Source organism: Euprymna scolopes, chromosome 42 (assembly GCF_053919585.1).
Source record: "Euprymna scolopes isolate OS-2025 chromosome 42, ASM5391958v1, whole genome shotgun sequence".
Classification (NCBI taxonomy): Eukaryota; Metazoa; Mollusca; class Cephalopoda; order Sepiida; family Sepiolidae; genus Euprymna; species Euprymna scolopes.
This window is the reverse complement of record NC_136523.1, coordinates 69,481,670-69,504,308: the sequence shown is the minus strand read 5'-3', so window position 1 is coordinate 69,504,308 and position 22,639 is coordinate 69,481,670. Positions and strand designations below refer to the sequence as shown.

The 22,639-nt window shown below is 33.6% G+C and overlaps 1 protein-coding gene across 1 annotated transcript in view; it reads right to left on the bottom strand.

Annotated features, from left to right (window-relative positions):
- Positions 1-22,639, bottom strand: part of LOC145267130 (MMS19 nucleotide excision repair protein homolog) — a 168,118-nt gene that overhangs the window by 36,797 nt on the left and 108,682 nt on the right. The window contains exons 16-20 of the mRNA XM_080123167.1: positions 17,501-17,644; positions 14,400-14,652; positions 12,583-12,688; positions 9,147-9,218; positions 4,970-5,099 (exon numbers count right to left, since the gene is read on the bottom strand). Of these exons, the coding sequence (XP_079979293.1) occupies positions 4,970-5,099; positions 9,147-9,218; positions 12,583-12,688; positions 14,400-14,652; positions 17,501-17,644 (705 nt within the window). The remainder of the gene's footprint in view (positions 1-4,969; positions 5,100-9,146; positions 9,219-12,582; positions 12,689-14,399; positions 14,653-17,500; positions 17,645-22,639) is intronic.

Genomic DNA, 22,639 nt, shown 5'->3' with positions numbered 1-22,639 from the left:
TCAGAAAACACGTCAGGATTCTACTTGTCAGAATCGGCCCTCAAAGACCTAGGAGTAATCAATCGCGACTTCCCGCATCGAGTATCAAAGGCCGATTTATCGGCTTCAGAAAGTGGGACAGCACCGTGTGGATGTCCGAAAAGAGAATCCGTCCCGGACAAGCCAGCGAGGATCCCGTTTACCCCCACTGAAGATAATAGGGAACGGTTAGAGAAGTGGTTACGTGAACACTTTAAGTCCAGCGCATTCAACACCTGCCCCCATCAACCGTTACAAGTCATGTTAGGGAGGCCACTGGATATAACTTTTACCCCGGGGGCGAAACCATCGACCGTACACACACCCATTCCAGTCCCTCATCACTGGAAGAAAAGGGTAAAGGATGATTTGGATCGAGATGTTGCGTTGGGTATTATCGAACCGGTACCAGCAGGCACACCTACGATCTGGTGTTCGAGGATGGTAGTCGCTCCAAAGAAAGACGGGTCACCAAGAAGGACGGTAGACCTACAAAAATTGAATGCAGCAACGATGAGAGAGACTCATCACACACCGTCCCCTTTTAATCAAGTGTCCGTGGTGCCTGCCCAAACCAAAAAGACTGCCTTGGACGTATGGAATGGGTACCATAGTCTGCCACTCTCCCCAAAAGCCTGGGACGCGACCACGTTCATAACGGAATGGGGTCGTTATCGGTATCTCAGGGCTCCCCAGGGTTTTCACGCATCCGGGGACGGGTACACGCGCCGGTTCGATGACATCACAGTTGACATGCCTCGAAAGACCCGATGTATAGACGACACACTCCTATGGGACAGGTCCTTAGAATTGGCTTTCTGGCATACTGTGGACTATATTACCCATTGTGGTAAAAGTGGGATAGTCTTTAACCCTGACAAATTTCAATTTGCTGACGATGAAGTTGAATTTGCCGGCTTTGTGATAACCTCGGACGGCGTGAAGCCAACTAAAAAAATGATGGAGGCTATTCTCAATTTCCCGACCCCAACGAGCATTACTGGTATCAGGTCCTGGTTTGGTTTAGTTAACCAGGTGTCGTATACATTTGCACAGGCCGATATAATGGCCCCTTTTTGAGAGTTGCTGCGGACAAAGAACCGTAAATTTTACTGGGATGACACATTGAATAGACTTTTCGAAGAGTCGAAGAGGAATATCGTTCAGAAAATCGAAGAAGGGGTGAAAACCTTCGATATGAACAGAGCGACCTGCCTTTCAAGCGACTTCAGTAAGGTTGGCATTGGGTATTTTCTGTTCCAGAAGAATTGCCAATGCCTAACGGAATTAGGTCCCAACTGTGGTAAGGACCACTGGAAGATGATTTTGGCCGGGTCTCGCTTCACGAAAGATGCAGAATCTCGTTATTCCCCTATAGAGGGGGAGGCTCTAGCGCTGATTTATGGCTTGGAGTCTTGTAGGATGTTCATCCTGGGATCCCCAGACCTATTGGTCACCGTGGACCACCAGCCCCTAGTGAAAATTTTCTCGGATCAGATCCTTGAGAATATAAAAAATCCCCGCCTGTTCTCATTCAAGGAGCGGTCGTTGATGTACAGGTTCCAGATTAGGCATGTTCCTGGGAAACTCAACGCAGCACCGGATTGCACATCCCGATACCCGGCGCCGTCAAGACACAGCAGACTAAAGGGCACTGACACATCCCAGCAAATCGAGGGGAGTATACAAGCATCCATCATAGCTGCATACGCACATGACCCCAAGTTCAGAGCGATCACCTGGAATAGGATAGCCGCAGCTGCAGCCACCGATGAGGAGTGCCGAACGTTGGCGTCATACATTCAAGACGGGTTCCCAAGGTCACGCCACGAACTACCACCAGAAATCCGGCAATTCTGGCCGATGGCAGACCAACTATATTATCTGGAAGGGGTACCCATAAAAGGGGACAAAATTTTGATACCAAAACGGCTTAGAGCCGAGGTGTTAGAGGCATTACACTCCGCCCATCAAGGGGCGAATGGTATGTTGGCTAACGCCAGACAACGGTTATTTTGGCCTGGTTTAGACGCCAGCATCCGACAAACAAGGGCGCAATGTCGGAATTGCAATTCGATCGTCCCATCCCAGCCTAGGGAACCACTAATGCCACCCATAAACCCGGAATTCCCATTTCAAAAGACAGTCACTGACTTGCTAGATATGCACGGGAAAAGTTACATGGTATACGTGGACCGATATACCGGTTGGATTGAGGTCGCACCACTACCATCAGGAAGGGCTGCAGCGGTGTGTAACGCCCTGAGGGTTTGGTTTTGCACGTATGGTGCGCCGGAGGAAATATCATCCGATGGAGGGCCACCATTCGATTCACTAGAATACAAATCGTTCCTAGAAGACTGGGGCGTAAAAAGGTGCATATCATCTGCATATTACCCCCAGAGTAATGGCCGAGCTGAACTGGCCGTAAAAACGGCCAAAAGAATGCTGATGGACTGCGTTGATGGCTACGGACACCTACATCATGATCGGGCAGCACGGGCGATGATGACTCATAGGAATACGCCCAGTCAGGACCTGTATCCTGTACTGCCTGTTACCCATTGTCTCGACGACTCTCCGCAGCACGGGCGATGATGACTCATAGGAATACGCCCAGTCAGGACCTTGGATTGTCGCCGGCGGAAATGCTATATGGTCGAACAGTAAGAGACCATCTCCCCGCACTTCGCAAAAAATACTGCATCCACAAGCGTTGGACGGAGACCAGAGATTTGAGAGAGAGGGCGATGGCGAAAAGGCACGTACTTAACAAAGAACAGTACGACATACACAGCCGCTCCCTCCAACAGCTCCGAGTCGGCGAGTCTGTGCAGGTGCAGAATCAGGAGGGACCAAATCCACGACGATGGGCGAAAACTGGGAGAGTCGTCGAGACAATGGGTAACAGGCAGTACAGGATACGGTTGGATGGTAGCGGCAGGATCACATTACGCAATCGCCGTTTCCTCAGGAAAATCAAACCGGTCATGGATACGCCGGAGTATCCACCCACTCAACAACCCCATCAACCACCTCCCCAAACACCAAGAAGGGAGGACAGCAAACCACCGTGCAACATGCATGAGATGATGGAGGTGGAAGAAGCTGATTGTGACACATCAGAAACAGATATGGAGGTGGACCAAGATCCGATCAACCACAAGCCAATGCAGACGAGTCCGGTCCCACGACGCAGCATGAGGGTAACACGAGCACCAAGGCCACTTTCCCCTCAAATGCAAGGACCAACTCACTACTACACGGAATTCTCCAGTCACATGACCACAAAACGACGGTAGTGTGGTCACATGGTGGGGGGAGGGCATGTAGAGAATAGGAACGACCATTAAGACGGGACACACAAAAGAGTGACACCGTCGTCTGATTAGTAGTATATATAGAGCACGCACGCACGCACGCACCGGTAGAAGAACGACGACTACGACAATAGTCGACTCGGAAACTTTACACATGCCAGATTTAACTAGAAAATGTTTTCCCTTTTTGACTATTCTCATAGCAAACATCAACAAAAAAAAAAAAAAAAATTGTGCTGTTATTCAGATAACTTCTATCCATGTTAAGATTTAAGTGGAAAACATTTTTTTCCCCTTACTACATTTATACAAGAAATGAAACTGACAAGCACAGCAACATATAACCTTGATAAGTGGCCCTGGTGGCCTGATTAAAAAATACTAATATCAATTTTAACAACTCTGATCACACATCATTGATAGTTTAAAGAGAATGGATCCTAAAACTTTCCTACAGATTATCTGAAGACAAAGGAAAAAAAAAAAAAAAAAAAAAAAGAAATTTAGTTTACTTCTAAAACCATAACACAAAATAAAAACTCAGCATAAGTCACGTGCTTGTTTTAATTTTTTTTTTTTTTTCACCCACATGTGCTTATGATTTTCCATTGATTACACCTAGTCTATTTATATATATATTAGGGATTATTTGAGTCATTAACCAAAATCCTTCCTGATTCTGTATGAGAGAAAGAACTACTGTCATATTTTCTCCATGAGTTTATAACACAGTTAATTTATTGATTATCAATAGATTTTTGAAAATGAATGGCATAACTTTTTGCTGTGCATGTTTCTGAGACATGACTTTATTTTGGTTTAAATTTAGATTTTTATAAAGATTCCTCATCTGCTTATTTTGGGTTTCAAGAAAGAAAAAAAAAAGTCCTAACAAGGATATACTTAAAAAAAAGTCCTAAGTAAAATTTTGCATTTACAAAATTTTTAAGTATATCCTTCAGAATACAATAAAAAAAAAAAAAATCACCTCATTTCTCCCATCTCAAAAACGGATTGGCTTTAAATCCAATATATTATTCAATCAATGTTTTCTTAGCATAGTTTTGAAAACATCTTGACAAAATTTGTTATTTCAACAAAGAAATAAATGAGATTTAAACGATTATTGTTGTTGTTACACAGTTCTAAACATCAAAATAATTTTTTTGTCTTATGAAGTGATTATTTGTGAAGTAAAAATCATGACAATCAAGAATTCTTATCTTGATAGATTTATGTAAAAGTACTTTAGGGACTATTTGTTTTTACTGGTTGAATGGTTCACAACAGCGCAGGATCCTGTAAAGAATATTTTAAAATGTATTTTTGTGTGATAAAAATATAGGAAAAGGCCGGGGGGGGGGGATAAATATTGACAAATTTACATGGATTACAATATGTATAATGACCAAAACGCTCTTATATGAATTAGGTTTTATTTCATTTATTTAATACTTAGGATGTTCTGCTATGATTAATATCTTGTTTAGATATTTAAAATGCCATCCCCCCACCAAAAGAGATTATTTATAAATAAAGAAATATAAAAAGTATTTATATGACTATTATGCAACACAAATATTTTCAATTATCATTCTTCATTTTAAAAATAAAAAAAAATGTAGAATTACTGTGTGAATATTTGTTGAAGAGTCCAGCACAGCATTTGGCTGCATGTGTCTGTGTTATCTCGTCTTCTTTACTAAGGATGGCCAGATTTGAAAGTTGCTCTAACAATTTCTCAAGTTCAAAAATTGAAACCTGAAAAAATAAAAAAATAATTAAACATAAATGATTTATAAGCTGTCAAGTTCAAAGATTGAAACATGAAAAAAAAACAAAAAACACTAAAAATAGTTTGTATCGATATTAACTTGGTGATTCTATGAAAGTCTTGGAAAGTTGCATGGAATAATTGACATAAGATTGTGGTTAGTTTTCGTGAGATCCAAGCTTTGAATTTTACATAAATTTCAATTGGAAAAACACATTATTTTAGTAAAAAAAACTATATTTTTGTAAAAATACATAGAACAACTAAAAACGAAGCTCATTTGTAATATGATGGTCTATGTTAAAACTATAAAATAACTTCAAAAAGACTGAAAATAAATATTAAAAAAATTGTTTATTAAATTACATTCTCATACTTCTAATAGTTTTCATTTTTACTACTTCATTTTATTTTTCAGCTTTTGTACAGGGTGTCCAAAAACGCACAGAAGGGCCCAAAATCTTATTTTATCATTAATGATTTTTTTTTTTTTTTCTCTATTTCAGATATTTTTCAGATAATATTTTGGAATTAATTATAAGTATATCATTGAACAATGTACACAAGTTGTGAAATTGTTTTAGCAAAATCAAACAATTGTTTTGACTCAAAGAGCTTACTGACGGCATTTTCATGTAAGAGATGGCACAATGTTAACAAACCCCAAACCCGCAAGAATTGAAGGAAAACATCGGGAACGAAATAATGGGAGTTAAATCGCAATCTAGAGATTCTGCAATCTGTCATGAATAATGTTTTGGAAAGAGCACAAATATGCAAAGCTGAAAATGGGCAACATTTAAAAGCCATTATTTTTCATAAATAAAGATTGTTTGAATTTTGCATTATTTTTTTTTCCGAATGTAATGTGACCGTCCCAGCGGGCAATTGGGCTCCCCACAGAGGGAGATCAAGACTCCCGAAATGCTGGAGAAGCCAGACATATATGATTTTCTTATTTTTTAATTATCATTTGTGTGCCCAGGAGACACTAACCAATTTAGAAAAACCAACAGAGAATCTTCAGTTTCAGGCTCTAAATTTGTGGCTTTGGTTAACAAAAGCGTTGGTGATGAACGCTCATCAACAAGCAAATCAATTTGTAGATCTTGTAAGTTTATGCAAATTTATTGTTGACAGTTTTTGTTTTTATTGTTTCATTATCATATATGGTTCATGTTTATTTTACATCGCGTTGTACAATTTTTAAATATTGACTTAAAACTAATCAATATTTGGCCAGATCTTATCACTTTCTCCCATATATTCCTCTAACAACTCACCCTAATACCTGAACTGTTGTTCATCTACTAATTCAAGAACTCTCATTCGTTCTTTTTGTTTTTTTTATTAATATGACCAAACACACATCTTCCTATTCTGTCCAGATTTAATATTCCTCTGACCTAAGCTGACAATGATCAATGCATCCCGACTTTGGTAAGCGAGAGAGAGATGGGTATCAAGGTGGTGACTATGAAGAAAATGCTGAATGAGAATCCTTGCAGCTCTTCATACAAGAGCAGCGAGTAATTGGTGCTCGTTGCTAAGGAATAGGAGAATTGCCCCACAAAAATCAAGAAATCCTCAATAAGGTTAAACGCCTAGTCAAACCAGAGATACTCTAGTTCTTTTTGGAGCAGTTGTATCACAAAACAACAGGTCACTAGGCTACAGTCTGCACAAAGTTCCGAGAATCATAAAGTCCAAGTTCTCTCAAATTGTGATTGTTCAAATTGATTCCAACAAAGCCCACACTATGCTGCCCCATATCTTTGTAAAGAGACTGACCCAATTCAGATGTCTATATTGATTTGCTGTGCACGGTTAAGTGCTGGATGGAGAGGGTAAGTGAGAAGGCCATACGTGTGCAACACAACTCTGTATCACACCTCCAGGAAAATTCTGAAGTGTTTGTCTGAGAAAAACTTTCATGGCTTCCCCAGTCACACTACCACATTTTCCTCAGCTCACCTCATGTCAACTCCATAAAAACTCACTATATGAACAGGTCCCAGCATTGAAACCACAGATTGAGTTAGAGAATCAAGCCGAGTTTGGAGAGAATCAAGCACAATCGAAGAGTCGCCACACCCCCTCTTCTCGCATCATTCCACCGCAATACGGAGAGTAATTAATCTATTTTGTTTTTCTGATTCAGTCAAAATCAACATTGAACTACAAACAATTGTATATAACAATATATATTTGTATATCATATCTGAAATTTAATCAGTAGAGAAGAGAGTTGAGTTCGTTCTTTTCTGTGCATGAGATTGCTTCCCTTCCAGCACAACAGATCGACGAAGAAGTGACATATCAACCGATCGCGGAGTTGCAACCAACCAAATCGATTGACGAGTCCTGCCACAGTGATATACCTTGCAGAGGACAAAGCACAGGTCACATTTGGTCAGTGATCGAAGATTGACTCTTATGTGACAAAGGGATTCTCTGTGAAGGGATTGCTTCACGGCTTAGTCAGATTGTGTTAAAATTACAGAAAGATATCACCAAAAATAAAGAAGCTATTTAAGTTCAAAACACTTCAGTGACCTTTTAGACACTCTGTACTTGTTGGTGAATTTTTATATTAGTTGACTTATAGAGGTTTCTTTGTCAATTATTTAATGATGACTTTGGATTCTTAAATATAGTTGTGTCGCATAAGTTGATACTTCAACCTATATTATTTGTGATATTCATAAACAACATCCCAATGAGTGTATTTGCTGATGAAACCACTCTGTCTGGCATCAACTGTCACACATACGAGGCAATGTCTGAATCCTTAGAAAATGATCTCCAGTCGTGTGTTAAATGGCTAGCACATAAAAACAACCTTTTCCCTAAACAAATCCAATCAGTTTCAATTAAAAAAATTTAAATTAGAGAAAAACACTAAGTGCACATGTGGAGGGAATGAGACAGGAAGGCATTCTTTGATAAAATAAAAGTGTCTAACTTCCTTTTATGAATCACTAGCTGAACACCCGGCATTGCCCGGTCATACAATACGCTTAAATATATTTTAATTCATGCAGCTTGCGTATGTATTATTATAGAATCAATCCTCTATTGAATATTATATATTATGAGGAATAATTTGCCCGGTGGATTAATTTGCAATAAAAATAATAAATTAATAATGATAATGTCGTTCATCAAATTCCATGTTTGTTTACAATGTCATGTCAGCAGATATTTGGGCTTCATGACGAATGCCCTGGATAAATAACTTCTGATTAATGTTTAGTTTCAGATATGCAAAAGATGAAATGATTTACAGCGATTTTAAATGGTACCTTTTCTTTTATCATAAATGGAACTCGTTAATGTAAAAAAAATTTAAATAAAATAACAAGATACACCCGGGCTTGAACAGGGGATCATTCGATCTGTAGTTAAATACTCTATCACTTATATTTCCAAATGGCAATAATTCTGTATTTTTTAAGAAGAAATGATTTGCTGAGATTTTATTTATCTATAAGAAAGAAAAGACTATTTTTAGGGTCAGATTTTTTTGATTTTCGATACTTTCAGATGAATTTCTGTACAAAATATATCTAAGAACACTGCCAGACATAAATTAGCTTTGTGCGAAATTCGCAAAAGATAGGCTAGCCGTTTCTGAACCTATAAGGAAAGGACTCATACACACACAAAGTGATTTTTATATAAAAGTAGATTTGAAGTTTTAGCTTTCATGGCAAAAAATAACATTTTCAGTTTTCAGAGAAAATCTTCATAAAAGGGAAAAGGAAAGCAAGGAGAGAGAAAAAGAGAGAGAGAGAGAGAGAGTGGTGAGAGGAATAGAAAATCTGGGTAAATAGCGATGAAAAATAAGGCTCTAGCAATTTGGTTATTTTTTTTTCCTCAAAAATTCGATAATTTGCATTCATAGCGATTTAACTGGAATTCTGTTTTCCTATAAGGAAAAAAAAACAACAACCCCAGAATTGTGGTGAAAAGTGGATAACTCATGTCCATGCGATGTAAAGAAAATAAAACATTAGACAATTCTGTCTTACCGATGGCAAAGTGCTGCATACAACCGCTGTCAGGAAAGCTACGAGTCGAGTCTGTTGAACAGGTGAATCAGACTGAAAAATGGAAAACAATTTCAAGATATATTAAAAAAAAAAAAAAAAAAAAAAAAAAAAAAAATGGGTGTTGGATTTTACAGCATTTCAAACCTTTTTATATGCTGAAACGGCACAATAAGTCTGTAAATGCAAAATTCTATTTGACTCATTGATAAAACCATTAATGTTAGCAACTGAGAATTGCTGCTGATCTATTTAATCTATATAACATTTTCAAGCCATTACATTTGCTGTTAATTGTTACATCTGATTCACTTTAAAACTTTTTAAAAAAAAATTAAAAATAAAATTTAAAAAAATTCTAAACTTTTGTCATTACTAACCAGCAGTGTAAAAAATTTCAACCAAGAGAAAAAGCTATCAGGCATGTGTATGCAGGTATGAAAGTGAAACTTGGTCCATGAAAATGATGTAATGCAAGTTTCATCCAAGTATTTTTTTTTTTTTTTTTTTGAACTTTAAAAATCCTCTGGTTTTATGCTTTTTTTTTTTGTTTTTTGCAACATTTTGAAAAAATTTTTTTGTTTGCAACATTTTGAAAAAAATTTTTTGTTTGCAACATTTTGAAAAAATTTTTTTTGTTTGCAACATTTTGAAAAAAATTTTTTGTTTGCAACATTTTGAAAAAAATTTTTTGTTTGCAACATTTTGAAAAAAATTTTTTGTTTGCAACATTTTGAAAAAATTTTTTTGTTTGCAACATTTTGAAAATTTAAAAAAAAAAAAAAAACTGAATTTCACTTTTTGCTGCTCAATTTTTGTATTTAATTATTTTTTTTTTTTTTTACTTATGTTAACCCCAACAAGGCACCACTTAAAGATAAGATGTGACAGATGTGCAAACAATATTCCATGCATGGCCAAATGGTGGTCTTTTTGAACTACAGGATTCTCTCCAGTATAAGTAATCTTCTAGCATGATAGCGGGAATCTACGTTCCTTGCAGCAGCCTTCATAATGTCCAAAATGTATTTGTTCCAGTTCATATTGCCTATAAATATTAAGCCGAAAAGTTTGAAGGAAGAATTCTCAGGCAGGATGTCATGGATATTTGGATACTCAGCTTAGTTTTACTAGCATTAAATGCTAGTAAAATTAAATTTATGGCTCCACTCCGCTACGGTTTAGAGGTCATTTCCTAACTATTCTGCCATTGTCTTAGATTAGTGTACATCCATTCTTCACTAGTGCATGCTATAGAGCATTGTATCATCAGCCATACCCATCTTGGACACAATATTATCAGGGAGGTCATTAATGAATATTAAGAATAATAGTGGTCCAAGGATCGACCCCTGAGGCACTCCTGCATTTATGTTATGCTGCTTGGATGTTTGTCCATCAGTGACAACCTGGATGGTTCTATTGTCTAAGAAGGGTTTGATTATATTGAGTCTACGTCCAGTTCTACTGTATGATTTAATTTTCATTAGCAGCCCTTCGTGACAGACTTGGTCAAAGGCCTTGGATATATCGCCCGCCTTATCAAGTGTATGGCATATGTGTTCAGAGATGACTGTTAAATATCAACAGTTGTACAACATTTGCCTAAATCCATACAGTTTATCAGAGAAAAATTAACTTTTGTGAGGTGGTGGACTAGTGCTTGATTAATGATTTGGACTGATCATTCACTAAATATTTTTCTCCTGGGTTGCTTTTACAGGGTTTGTACAGATTTTCAATATCATTTCCAAAATTTTTCAAGGTCTTCTCCAGACAAAATCTAAGTTTTAAAAACAAAATTTAATATGTAAACATTGATATAATAAACAAAAACACTTAATTGACAACAAGAAAAGCCTTTTTCATTTATCTCTTTATTTCATGAAATAATTTTAAAGGTCACACAGTCATTTGCATAAAGTTCTTGTTAGTCAACTATTTACAGCTTTCATTTTTGTGTTTAATGGCAGCCATGCGCGATTTCAAAGCACTTTCACTCATTTTGCTCAAAACAACTGCCTTTTTACATACACAACAATATGCCTGTCGACAATCATATTTAAATTCCCTAACTCACTTTGGCCAACCAAGCACGATTAAATGTTATTTTCCCCACCGTAGACTGGTCTATGCTGTGTTCATTTTACTTTTAAATTTTGAATTTCCAGTATTGTGGATACAAGAGTTACGTCCCTTTATCATGAAACTACCCTACTTATGTTATTATATGGAAAACATCAGATAGACGTAACTTTTGTATCCACAAAACATCAGATGGACATAACTTTTGTATCCACAATAATATGATGCAATTTCAAAACAATGTATTTCGATTTTATTTTCAACTAGTTGGGGGCGTCCAGCATTGCCTGGTCATAAAATATGGTTAAATAATTGAGGGGGGGGGGACCCCACGAAAACAGGACTTGGGTGCCATTGGGTGTTGTTAAAAGAAAAAAATGCCACATGATAGACATGCACAAGTTAAGAATTTTAAAAGATAGGAAAGAGAAAAAAGAAAATTCTACATGGTGGGCACGAACTTGCATAACTTAAGTTTGTAAGCAAACGTTATCAATAATGCTACGATAACACAGATGTAATGATATCACAAATTTAGCTTTTTAAAATAAAATCACGAATCGACTGTTTGTGCATGTGTGATTAAGAAACAGCGTCGAAACCAAGGTTTTACCTGACTCCCTCCCCTTACTTCAAACAAAACAACATTTCTACATGAAATAATTGACAAATTTTTTCTAATTTTTCGATATTATGTGTCTGAGAGATCACTCTAATGACACCATGTTCATGCTGCTTCGATGCAGATGACAAAAGTTTTTAGCAGACATACAAACGGCTGAGATTTATGTAATAGATATTTAAAAAATACTTTAATATTTTTATTAATACTCAAATAATTCAATAGTATTTATTTCGATTTTATTTTTAATATTTCGTCACAGATTTTTACTGGACATAAAGAATACGATTTTCAAGAATTTTTCAAGGTAATAATAGAAATAAGGCCTTTTTAAGGCAAAAGTAAAAATTTAAGGACTTTTTCTTGCAAACTGTTTTAAATTTGTCATGTCTATATCTTATACTGATGAAGTAGGAGTTGGTTATAACAAATGGATTACTTTTGATTGCCTCTGACTCTTCACAACAGAATTCTACCTCTCACTGTAAAGGTTTCCAGATTTCAAAAGGCTTTTTAATCTAATAGCTTTTTTCCTCAACTACTAGCTTTTCAACACTTTAACATCATGCAGAAATTTAAATGTAATGTAAACAAACATCTTACTGCACAACTCCCCACTTTAGATGCCTGCCCCATAAATCTGACCCATAATTCACATTTGCCTTGTTGGGGGTGAATCAAAGTCAAAAAAATAGAAAGAAACGCATTTACCTTCAACGGCTGGAATTTACAATCTGACGGCAATGTAATACCAAATGCATTTTTATCCTCATGAAGAAAAAGGCAAACAATCTGCTGACACAATACTTCGGTTTTCCTGAAAAAAGTTTTTCATTAAGATTATCAAATGAAGGATTAGTTTCAATTGAAAGGATTTTTTTAGAATCACATATAAAAAAGAAAAAGAAACCTTGTTTTATTAAAGATCAAATTTTTTTTTGTGGCAAAATAAAGTCTTTTACTAATGTATCACGTGTTAAATTGAAAAAAATTTTTGCAAATACATTTGATGCTCTTCATTGAATACAAGTTCAAGACAATCACAAGTGGCATCATCATATAGTAGAATGGTATCTGCTTGACACCTGCATCACACCATCTCACTATTCTCTATCACAGCATGTATGTCTTCATAAAAAGTGCATTGTGAGTCTTATGTTAGTCATTTGGTGTAGGTTCTGTGCAATCTCCCTACTGAACTACATCACTATAGTGGCATCCACAAAAGAACAATGATAATTTCAGCCTTCAGTGACCAGCAGTGGAGTTGGCCGATAGAGATCCAAAATTTAGCTTCACCTTATAACAAAGATAAAAAACTGGCAATCAAAATGGCTACTGTAAACAAAATTTCAAAAATCTTCAAATTTAATTGGATTATTTGGACTTGGATGTTATTTTTGCAATGTAATTTGCTGTAATTGTCAACCTTCAATAAATTTGTGAATTATTGTTGAGCTCTAGAATTTATACAGAATTTTGAACAAAACACTTTATTTAATCCACGGAGGTAAATTTTTCTTCTCCCATTAGTCACATAAATTTGTAGTGCAATCGATAAATGTGTTGAGTTCAATCAGTTTTAAATGATTATCTTCTGAAGGTTGATTCAATATCTACAAAATAAAATTGAAAATTAATTCATTCTATTAAGATATGGTTGCCAGAACAAGAACAATCTACTTCCATGGATTAAATAAAGCATTCAGTTTGAAATTCCATATAAATTACATAGTTAGACAAAGATAAGCAATTCTGAAAAGAAGCACTTGAAGGTCAGAAGTTATATTGACTAAAATGTTGTGAAAATAACATTGAAAAATAATAGTAGCCCGAATAATACAAATTAATAAAAAAAATGTTGAAACAAATTATTGGTTTATTTTTCACTCAAATTGAAAATCGTTAATTGAAGGTGACTTCACTGTATTTGTGGAAAAGTGGGAAAATCAAAATTAAAAAATGGTGATCAAAATCTAAAAAAATTTTAAATAAAAAATAAATTTAAAAATTTTAATTGGAACTTTTAAGAAGTCAATACAATACTTTCTTTTTAAATAAATATTTATTTAAAATCAACTTAGTTTTTATGATATAATTCTTCATCAGGCATGAAAACAGTTTGCGCTTCTTTTTCTTTCCTTGTGACCTGGTGTTACTGCTTGATGAAGATGTATATTGTCAACATAAAGTTGGTTTAAAATTTTCTAATACAAATTTTATTTTAAAAAAAAATTCTGCATTTTATTGGTTTCTTAACTTACAAATCAATTACATAATATTGAGAAAAAAATCTGATTTAAAAACCTTGTTTAATTTAAAAAATTCAATAAAATAGATAAAAACACTAAAAAATATTTAAAAAATATACTAAAAAGAAGAAATTTAAAAAAGTAAATTTTAAAATAAATAAAAGTTTTTAAATTCACTTGTACTGAGGAAAAGTATTTTTTTTTTATAATGTTCTCTGCTAAACAAATATAAGATGAAGACACTGAAAATGACAACGAAGAATAAAACAAACTCACTTTTGATCCAGTTTAGTTGTAATCTCTCTCAGAATGGTGGCTGCACATTCTATAATGGCAGTTGTTGTCGTCGAACAATTGCTATCCAACAGATGTGGAATGATCAGTTGCAACAAACGAGGCACAAGCCACGTATTGAGATAATCGATGTACGAGACATATTCTTTCTCACAGATAGACGATACAATTTTAACGATTGATTTTAGGACCTCATGGCATAATTCAGTTACCTCTGATCTTTGGTTGATATCATCTGAAAATGAAGAGAAAAGAAATGAATCATTCCTATTATACGAACTAGCAGGTCTACCTGGTATTATTCAGGATATGAACAGCACAAGAGTTCATAAAAAGGGTGTCAAATAAAACATTGATATATTTAACAGATAATACGAAAAAATTCTCACTAATGTTGAATAGATTTTTGTATTTTTTTTGTTATGACTCTAGCAAATGACGCAAGCAAAAGGGGTAGAAAAAATATTTTGTACAAGAAAGTGAATACAAAAAAAGCTGTCAGTATTTACCGACTGTTAAGTTAGTCTTGTATTAAGTCGCAATATTTTTCCACAAGAGTATTAACTCTTGAGGATTTTATAATGATCAGAAGAGTCCATTAAGAGTGAATAGGTAAGTCTCCATAATACCCTGCTCTCAAGCATTTACTCCACAAGGGGAGCTAGTTACTTTTCCTTTTTTGTAATGTTTTTGGTATGACGACCCTATCATTGTATAGTGGGACATCATCATACATAGAAAACTGTTCTGTATTTGTTCGTCTTTATGGTTTTCTCTTTTGTAGCACTAACAAATTTGTCTTTTTTAATATAGTGAGATTGTTAAGCATTAACGCATTTGTTTTTTAATGTTGTGAGTTGAATAAGACAAGATAATAATTTGCTTTTTTTATGTTGTTATTTGATTCTTTTTTGTAATGTCCTTTTTTATTTTCTCTGGAGAATAAAGTTTGGACATTTTATGTATCTTTCTTGCGTATGCGACGCCGGATTTTTCAATCTCCTTTGAACCTCTTTTTAACACTAATCACTTGTTTGTGATCTTTTGCCAACTTTTGTATTGTCAGGTTTTATTTGCTTTTTAATTTAGTTAAAACTCTGCAAGGAATTTCAGAGACTTTTGCAGATACTAATCCTTGTATGAATATCAAGCGTTTGAAATTGTCAGAACTTAGTTCAGCTATTCATATTATTTGGATTCTTTGGACTACTGTTCTTATCTTGAGTGCCATTTTCACAACGTTTCTATCGATGCAACCTTCGACCTTCTTCAGGTGTATCTTGTCAAACTCAGGAAAGTTTTTGTTGAACTTAGAAATGGACAAATTTCAAATGGAACGCTTTATTTACGTCAGCGTTCCATAGCTTTAAGGCTCCCAAAATTTGTACTATAACTGTCCGCAAGGATCTGTGGAGGAGTGGTTAGAATACTTGGAAAAATCAATTGTAAAAGTGATATTCTCTTGAAGGTTTAATTCTCAGTGTGGTCGACTAAAAAATACAATTGAGAATTACTTAGGACTTCTATCCAGTCATGGCTGATGAAACAAGAGCATGCTACCCTTATGAAGTAAATAAAGGGTAATATTCGAAATTCCATCCAAATTCCTGAGTTCAACAAGATACACCTGAAAAAAGAAGGTTACATCAACTGAAACGTTGGGAAAATGACACTCATGATGAGAACGGTAGTCCAATGAATCCAAATAATACGAATAACCAATCCTTATCTAAAAAATTCAGAAATGTTAGTTCAGCTAGTTTAAAATTGCCGCAATGTTTGTTGACTATTTTTGTTAAAATATTTTTTCTCATGTTCTCATCATCTTGGTTAAATTCAGGCATTACCACATTTTATGCAATAACATTTTCGAGCTGGACAATCCTTTTAAGAGTTTTATGGTTCCAGAAAAAGTTAAGTCAAATATATTTTGTGGTAAAATGTAACCCACAAATTTATTGTGTTCTATGGATCCTAGTTTTCAAAGCAATATATGGCCTTTTTTGGAGTTCACTTAATTGGGACAATCAATGTTATAGGCCTTATAAAGAGTAAAGTCTTGTCTTCTGTCCAGAGTGTAAATAAAATAGTCAATGACGTTCCAGACGGCATTTTCTGAGAAAACTGTTACTTTTTTCATTTGTTAAAGTTTTTAGTAATCATTCAATTTTCTCTTGTTGCTCCAGTGACAGACTTTTTTTTTGTTGTTGTTCCAATAGCAGGTTTTGAAATCTTTCTCCCATTTCCTATTGTTATTCCTGAAATCTTTCATTTTTTTTGCTATAAATTCATTTGATATTTCCATGGCTGATTTGAAGTCTTCCATGGTTTCTTATTTTTATTTTTTAAAATGAGGAGGAGAAATAAATATGGCTTTGAACATGTAAAAAATAATTTAAATAAAGTTCTTTTTGTCACAACAAATCTTCTCTTTGGAAGAAAAAAAAAGTAAAACAAACAAAAAAAACTAAGTTTAGTTCAACATCAAACAAAATTAACTTACAGATTTTTCATTTATAAAGTTTTACTCATTGAACCCCTTTTTTTATTTTTATTAAATTGGGGAGATGAATTGAAAGTTCAGTGCAACTTTCAGAGTTGCTTCTTGGTCCTTAAAATGTTTAGTTGTCTGGTTCTATGGTACCAATTCTCTGAATGATCCATTGTTAGTGTTTTTGGAACACTGTCCTGCGTGTTCGAATACTTTGTTGCAAATCGATCTTGTTTGAAGTAGATCGTTTTGAATACCATGTTGTAGCAGTTGCGGAACACTGAGGTATTTCAAATTCGACTTTTCAATGTTTGTTCTCAAATCCTTGTTGCAAGTTGTTGTGGCCCTAGGAAAGGGTCATAAAAGAAGGCGCAAACAACAGAGTTAAGTATAAAAGAATATATTGTACAACAAAGTGAATACAAAGAAATCTTGTCTGTATTTACGGAGTCTCATGTTAAGTCGCAATATGTCCCCAAATGAGCATTAACTGGGTTTTTATAATGGCTAGAAAAGTTCATTATGAGTGAATGGGTAAGTCCTCATAAAAATGCTCGATAATTTTATTACAAATAAAAGCTACATGACTCACCTCTTAATAAATTTTCCAGCCATGTCAAGATTTCAGGTAAAACTAGTTTTGTCATGGAAGGATTTTTACAAACTGATGATAATGTCTCCAACGTTGTAACAACGGATCGCCAACAGCTTTCATTAGTTTTATTTATTATTTCATCTGGGGGGAAAAAAAAAGGAATTTAAATGTTAAAACTGATATTGAATTTGTTTTTTTATCATAAACTTTTACTGAAAAATGAATAACACAAATGAATATTTCACACAAAATGAATAACACAAATGAATATTTCACACAAAATGAATAACACAAATGAATATTTCACACAAAATGAATAACACAAATGAATATTTCACGCAAAATGAATAACACAAATGAATATTTCACACAAAATGAATAACACAAGTGATATTTCACACAAAATGAATAACACAAGTGATATTTCACACAAAATGAATAACACAAATGAATATTTCACACAAAATGAATAACACAAGTGATATTTCACACAAAATGAATAACACAAATGAATATTTCACACAAAATGAATAACACAAATGAATATTTCACACAAAATGAATAACACAAATGAATATTTCACACAAAATGAATAACACAAGTGATATTTCACACAAAATGAATAACACAAGTGATATTTAACACAAAATAAATAACACAAATGAATATTTCACACAAAATGAATAACACAAGTGATATTTCACACAAAATGAATAACACAAGTGATATTTCACACAAAATGAATAACACAAATGAATATTTCACACAAAATGAATAACAAGTGATATTTCACACAAAATGAATAACACAAATGAATATTTCACACAAAATGAATAACACAAATGAATATTTCACACAAAATGAATAACACAAATGAATATTTCACACAAAATGAATAAAACAAGTGATATTTCACACAAAATGAATAACACAAGTGATATTTCACACAAAATGAATAACACAAATGAATATTTCACACAAAATGAATAACACAAGTGATATTTCACACAAAATGAATAACACAAATGAATATTTCACACAAAATGAATAACACAAATGAATATTTCACACAAAATGAATAACACAAATGAATATTTCACACAAAATGAATAACACAAGTGATATTTCACACAAAATGAATAACACAAGTGATATTTAACACAAAATGAATAACACAAATGAATATTTCACACAAAATGAATAACACAAATGAATATTTCACACAAAATGAATAACACAAATGATATTTCACACAAAATGAATAACACAAGTGATATTTAACACAAAATAAATAACACAAATGAATATTTCACACAAAATGAATAACACAAGTGATATTTCACACAAAATGAATAACACAAGTGATATTTCACACAAAATGAATAACACAAATGAATATTTCACACAAAATGAATAACACAAGTGATATTTCACATAAAATGAATAACACAAATGAATATTTCACACAAAATGAATAACACAAATGAATATTTCACACAAAATGAATAACACAAATGAATATTTCACACAAAATGAATAACACAAGTGATATTTCACACAAAATGAATAACACAAGTGATATTTAACACAAAATGAATAACACAAATGAATATTTCACACAAAATGAATAACACAAATGAATATTTCACACAAAATGAATAACACAAATGATATTTCACACAAAATGAATAACACAAGTGATATTTAACACAAAATAAATAACACAAATGAATATTTCACACAAAATGAATAACACAAGTGATATTTCACACAAAATGAATAACACAAGTGATATTTCACACAAAATGAATAACACAAATGAATATTTCACACAAAATGAATAACAAGTGATATTTCACACAAAATGAATAACACAAATGAATATTTCACACAAAATGAATAACACAAATGAATATTTCACACAAAATGAATAACACAAATGAATATTTCACACAAAATGAATAACACAAATGAATATTTCACACAAAATGAATAACACAAATGAATATTTCACACAAAATGAATAAAACAAGTGATATTTCACACAAAATGAATAACACAAGTGATATTTCACACAAAATGAATAACACAAATGAATATTTCACACAAAATGAATAACACAAATGAATATTTCACACAAAATGAATAACACAAATGAATATTTCACACAAAATGAATAACAAGTGATATTTCACACAAAATGAATAACACAAATGAATATTTCACACAAAATGAATAACACAAATGAATATTTCACACAAAATCAATAACACAAATGAATATTTCACCCAAAATGAATAACACAAGTGATATTTCACACAAAATGAATAACACAAATGAATATTTCATACAAAATGAATAAGACAAATGAATATTTCACACAAAATGAATAACACAAATGAATATTTCACACAAAATGAATAACACAAATGAATATTTCACACAAAATGAATAACAAGTGATATTTCACACAAAATGAATAACACAAATGAATATTTCACACAAAATGAATAACACAAGTGATATTTCACACAAAATGAATAACACAAGTGATATTTCACACAAAATGAATAACACAAGTGATATTTCACACAAAATGAATAACAAGTGATATTTCACACAAAATGAATAACAAGTGATATTTCACACAAAATGAATAACAAGTGATATTTCACACAAAATGAATAACAAGTGATATTTCACACAAAATGAATAACAAGTGATATTTCACACAAAATGAATAACAAGTGATATTTCACACAAAATGAATAACAAGTGATATTTCACACAAAATGAATAACAAGTGATATTTCACACAAAATGAATAACACAAATGAATATTTCACACAAAATGAGATTCAACGTATGTGTTTTGTTGTTGTTACAATAGAGTTGACCCATGCATGATGGTCCTGAGCAAAATTACATGAAATGGCAAACCAATTGTAATTCCATTGTCAAAGGTCGACCATGTGTAGTTTTGAGAGGTTAATTAAGTTCTCCTTGATAGTTGTTGTCCATGTCCTTAGCGGTTTACTGACATTTGTGACATTAAGGTAGAGAGGATTAGCTCTCTCTTGGATCAGAGATTTGACGTGTTGGTAGAGATCAGCAATTGCAACATAGATGACATGCAATACAAAATATGCAAGAGAGTCATTATCAATAATTTCCAACGATCAACCTCATAGGTCAGCATTCGTTCAGGATTGAACAAACAACAGACTGGTAGATTCACCTGGTAGATATTGAGATTTCTTGATGTCGCAATAAGGACTGCTGAAAATGCATAAAGCCAGATCTAGCAGTTTCAACTCGATGATTGACTTCAACTGTGTCGTGCTATCTTGATGGAAGCATGGCAACTCAGTAAAAACAGAATATTGAGAAAAACTAAATGGAAAATAGAAAACCACAAGAGAAAATAAAAAACATTTTTGTTTGATTTCCTTTTTTCTTCATTGCAACATTATCAAAATAATTAGAATTTATATTTTTGATACACACAATAGCATTTATACATAAAAGAGATGGAGAAGGAGAGGTGATATTAAGAAAGAAGGGAGGATGACAAGAGTTAGAGTTAAGTGGATGTGGGGAAGGTAAAGTTATGGGAAGGAGAACAGTCATTTTGCAGGTTGTTCTTGACGACTTGCCCAGATATGGGAAAATAGGAGGACAATGAAAGGATATAGAGAATTTGAAATTGTGGCAAGAGTGGGAAAAATAGGACAAATCTCGTTTATTTAAATTGTGGAAAAGAGGAAAGGAAAATCTAAGAAAATTCTCACATTTGGTTTAAAAATGTGCATATGGGCCAAAAGTAACGTCGGATTTAGTTGATATTATAGAAGAAAAATTCTAATGGGCTTCTTTAATTTTCTAATAATCAAAAATGAAATAAACAATGTTGATACAGTGGTTTTGGCACTATCACCAAAATTAAGCTGGTCAGTACCAGACAAGAATACCAATTGTTGTTTGTGGGAGGAAGGCAACACCTCCTTGCAAAAAATAATGTTATTATTTCCATTAGTCAGTATATTGATAAGACTTGGGACTTGTGAATTTAATATTCAAGAAACTCACACTGTAAAGTCAGCTAAACATGCCTATGACGAATGCCATTCCAGGTATCAAGCATTATTATATTAATCTATATATATAAAAGCGAAAATGTGTGTATGTATGTTCGCTTTTTGTGTATGTCTACAAAAGGCTTCTTTTAGAGAAGCGATCGCTCGGTTCACAACTTCTTAAAACTTTTTTTTTTATATCATCTATAAATTGTAATATCTCAGAGTTAACTACGGAGCTTGCCTGTCTATTTAATTTTATTGATTTTCAAACATTAATTATTCGACATGTTCCGATCGGCACGCGTTACATTCGGTTTTCGGTATAAAAAAAACGAAACTCAACTAATTACTGGCCGAAAGCCAGTGGTCTCTAGAGAGCTAAGTAACGTTTGGTCAATGTCGACTTCGTCATGTCAGACGGTAGCTTTCATTTTGAGACGAGACACTCCCCCTAATAAACAGGGAGCGGGTTTTTAAAAACAAACAAACCAATTTATTGACCTCATTAAAAACTGTCCCGCAGAAAATGCTAACTGCTGAATAGCTATCGCCGTCACATCAATAACTCGTCAAAAACGCGCACCTGTTTTTTTTTCACATTTTACTATGCGCGTCAAGGCTTCGTTTTTTTTTCACACACACACCTACAAACACCCGGGCAACACCGGGTACTCCTCGCTAGTCTGTGTCTAAAATGCTGTTGTTTTCTTTAGCAATCTTTTTTGTTAGAATTGGCATAATTTTAAAAACATTATACAAGCATTTATTTTTTTTTAAAAATGTACAATCTCATTTGAACAGTTAAATTTTTTTTTTTTAATTTAGATAAAAAATTTGTTTCATTACATTTGATTTCTTTGATTGGCATTACTTTGGACATCAAATATAAGTATCAGTTGGTGACCAGTGAGAAAAGTGTTTCACTACGCTAACTTAGCCACACTTTATTAGGTCTGTGCCATAGTGACATGAGATTAGGATTCTTGAGTGTTGGTGAGGCTTGTCAGAAAATATTTCATTTATATTATCAAGAAATCAGAATTTCCCTCCTAAATAA